We start from the raw sequence: 3,820 nt of genomic DNA, 5'->3' as shown, positions 1-3,820 counted from the left end.
TTGCCCCTTGGACGCTTTTGAGAAGATTTAGAAATATTTTTATCTTGTTTAATTTTAGTTGTTTTCAGTGGGAGGGTTGACATGCATAACCCGTGAGAAACAGGAATCAGTCACAGCCTTTGGGCTTCCCTGTCTGCCCTGTTTCTAGAAGCCTCCAGCTCGGTGTCCCTGCGTTCATGCGCTCGTCTCCTACAGAACAGCAGCCTCGCAGCCCTCTGTCCACAAAGGCCACCAGGAGGGGCTGTGACCACAGGTTGGTCCACATCCAGTCAGCCCCGTGACCCTGTCCTTTATGTGAAATTGGAAAAAGGTGTCCCTTCTTCAGGTTTCAAATTTTAAAATAAGTGTATTATTTCTTAATTATTATTGTAACAAACACGAGCTCTGTTTGAATACGACACTTAATTCCATCAGAAAATTGTCAAAACATACAAACGTAGTTACGAGACACTTTACTGCCATCTGCCGAAACGGTAGTAAACACACACGTTTTCCGTCTTTGCCGTGAAGCAGCATATGACGGTTTTCAAAGCAAGAATGAAGTCTGTGCTGTGAACAGCACTCCCTTTGATGTGGCAACTGCAACAATTGTGTTGACGACTCTGAGTTCATCTTTTTACAAAAATTCTTTCATTGCTCTTATTTCCCAAACATATTAGATGTCCGTGTCCCTGTCCGCCATGCGTTTCTAGCTGGGCACCGCAGCGGCCTCTAACGGGTCCTCTGCCTCCCGTCTGGCCCCTTTCTCCACACACGCCAGCGGCTGTCCGCACCCCGTGCCTGTGACAGCTCGGCCGGCGTGTCCCTCCCTCCACTGTCTGACGGGCGAACTTCCACCCGCCCTTCGAGACTCCGTTAACATTACCTCCCTGCGCAGCCCTCCCCTCCGCGCTGCCGACGGCCTTCTCCCCTGCGGTGCCTGCATGGTGGGTGCCACTCTGTGGATTTGTTCCTAAGTTTATTTTTCCACTTGGTGGTTTTTCTACCTTCTGGGGTTTGCAGCTCCTCCTCTGTACCCCCTGCAGCACGGGTGCACCCCCACCGCAGAGTGCCACACTGTTTCGCAACCACGGCTTTGGTCCTTCTGCGTCATCAGGCTGTGTCAGGGCTCCTTGAACCACGGATATGTCTTGCTGATTTTTGTGCTCCTTGTGTCTAACACGGTGCTTGGTCCTGGTAGATTTCTCTTTGCATTTACTTGTGTCTTCCTGGGCCATCTGATTTCTGGAAGAGCCAGTCCCTCTCCTTCCTGCCCTCTGTGAGAGTCTGGGAGGGGCAGAGGGGACAGGGCTGTTTCACCAGCCTGCAAGATGCTCTAGGCCCCGGGGAGCGTTTTTTGCTGCACTTGTCATTAGTCACAGAGCCGCTAGGGGGCAGGGAGCCCCCATCCTGCCTCAGAGCAATGACAGGCTGGAGTGAGGCAGCCTTCCTGCCACACAGAATCAATGCTCCAAGAGCTAATTTGCTGAAAAATCATTTTGCAAAATGGTCAACTTAGAAAATAATCGATTTGCTAAGACTCAGAGGAGTTATTTTCAGAGCAATCCACGGATGCTTAATATTTCATGTAAGAATGAGCGAGCTTTTTCTTCACTACGTTTATGGTCTTCTCTGTTTTGGGGAAATGATTTCTTGCTGGGCCCTCGGCTCTGCTCCTAAATGGACCCCTGCGTCTGGCAGTGACCCGGGGGGGTGGTGGACGGCACTAACCTGGCTGAAGGTTCTGTCTTCTGGACTTGTGGCTTTATGTGTGTCGACCCACTGCCCGAGGAAGGGTGGGGGTCCTTCTTTACTAAGGAGGTAAGTGGGTGGGGGTGGCAGAGGCTTCGTCACTCCCCCCCCCGCCAAGGTGCGTCCTGTGTGTCCCCAAAACCCTTCTTGGGCCATCCCAGCACAACCAGGTTTTCCTCTGGGTTCATAACGAGGTGGAGGAGTCCTTGAGGGTGGCACATGGGGACCAGTCCCAGGGGAAGGTGGATCCCTCCAGATGTGATAGGCTGAGAGCAGCACCGCAAAACCTGTGATTTTGGCTACCTCAGAAACTTCATGTCTAAAGCACGCAGCCCCGTGCCTCAGCAGACCCCGTGGCTCCTCCTGTGCGGCCCCTTTGGAAGGCTCAGACCACTGCAGACCTTTAAAAAGCCAGCGTGAGCCAAAGTGCACGGTGTCTGCAGCCTCTGCGTCCTGTGCGGAGGATCCCGCTGAAAGCTCTTGCTCATGTCGATGAGCCGCAAGGACATTCTGCTAAGCAAAATAGGGCAGCCACAAAAGGGCAGATTCTGTATGATTCCGCTCATGGGAGTATCTGGAGTCATGAAAAACCACAGGAACAGGAAGTAGAAAGTGGTCAGTGGGGCGGGGAGGGGCGCTACAGGGTGGAAGGTTCTGCAGATCCGGCGAACGTGAGCGTACTTAACACTAACCAAACAGTCCGCTGACAATAATTAAGATGGTAAATTTGATGTTATGGGTTTTTTAACCCCAGTAAAATAAAAAAATGTCTTTCTCAGTGTCCGACTTCCTTATAAAGTAGAGAATGGGGCTTTTGGACACTGCGATCTCTCACACCAGGAGTTTCTGTGAGAGAAACTCCTTTTTCTATGTCGTGACCTCCAAAGGTGGGCAGCGCCGGGGAAGGTTTGCCTGTGTGTCCCCGACGCTGGCTCCTCCCTGAGTCCCTGCTGCTCCTCACGTGCTCACCCTGGGCCAGGCACGCCCCGAACTTCCTCTCGGGCTGCCTCTGCGCTTCTGTGGATGTGAAACCTATTTCCAGAAGCCTCTTCCTCCGCAGAAAGACTCGGAAATCCTCCTGCCAGGAGGATTCAGGCCCTGGGAAGCTGGTAACTCCCCTGCTGTCCTCTCCTTGCTCCCTGCCCTCCTCGGGATTCACCTCCACCAGGCACTGGCAGCTGCTTCCACCTGGCCGAGCATGGAGACGCGGGACCCGGCCGGTCTGGGAGGCTCTGAGACCGAGAGAGGCCAGGGGACAGGACCACGGTATGTGTGCTCGTGTGTGCCCGTGTGTGCACTGCTGCACGCATGGAGGGGTGACAGGTTTGCCACGGAGAGGCAGCCCGCCCAGCCATGGAGGGGCACTGCCTGCGGGTCTGACTGCAGGAGGGTGTCGGGAGGGGGTACTTGGCCCCGAGGAGGAAAAGGCAGGAGGGAAGGAGGCTTCCCAGGAGCCCTGTGCTGGGGGATGGTGCCACAGAGCACCAGGGGAGGTCACCCGAGGCACGCGGTTTTCCACATTCCCTTTTGCAATATTTCCCAGCCTGCACACAGTTAGGGTTCTATTAACTGGGCATCAGAGGCGGGCAGTACTTTACCAAAAGCAATATTTCTGATTGGGCCTGCATTTAAGCCAACCCGGCCCTCACATTATTCCTTCCCTTCCTCTTGATGACTGACCCGCTGGGCAGCGACTAAAGCCCTCCCCGTGCTGGGATCTGGAAGCATCTCTGAGCACCTTTCTGTGAGTGGGAACTGCCCCTAGATGTGGGATCCACGTCCTCCTTGGGCTGTTTCCTGAGAAGCGGGTGGAGGCTGTCTGTAGAGTCTTCACTGAATCCTGGGGAGAAAGCTTTCTTTTCTTCTCTCAGTTGCTCTGGAGTCTCCAGAGTGGCCTGGGGGAGGATCAGAGGGAAACGTGGGTAAAGGACAGAGTGAGGGAGGGGTGAGTGCCAGTTCCTTTTTGTCTTCAAATGTACTTTCTATATGCGTAGGAGAAAATGGTACAGTTTGGGCAATTGTATGTATCGGGCAAGAGTGTGCGCATGTGTGTGTGCATGTGTGCTTGTACATGTGTGCTTATGTGTGC

At 53.7% G+C, this 3,820-nt stretch overlaps 1 protein-coding gene across 1 annotated transcript in view; it reads left to right on the top strand.

The window, feature by feature from the left end:
- Positions 1 to 2,761: 2,761 nt before the first annotated feature.
- Positions 2,762 to 3,820, top strand: part of GIMAP8 (GTPase, IMAP family member 8) — a 27,934-nt gene continuing 26,875 nt past the window's right edge. Inside the window, exon 1 of the mRNA XM_012662067.1 lies at positions 2,762 to 2,997. Within this exon, the coding sequence (XP_012517521.1) occupies positions 2,930 to 2,997 (68 nt within the window). The 5' untranslated portion in view covers positions 2,762 to 2,929. The remainder of the gene's footprint in view (positions 2,998 to 3,820) is intronic.

Source organism: Propithecus coquereli, unplaced genomic scaffold (assembly GCF_000956105.1).
Source record: "Propithecus coquereli isolate 6110/MARCELLA unplaced genomic scaffold, Pcoq_1.0 Scaffold75, whole genome shotgun sequence".
NCBI lineage: Eukaryota > Metazoa > Chordata > Mammalia > Primates > Indriidae > Propithecus > Propithecus coquereli.
The sequence above is the reverse complement of the archived record's forward strand: the minus strand, read 5'-3'. Positions and strand labels throughout refer to the sequence as shown.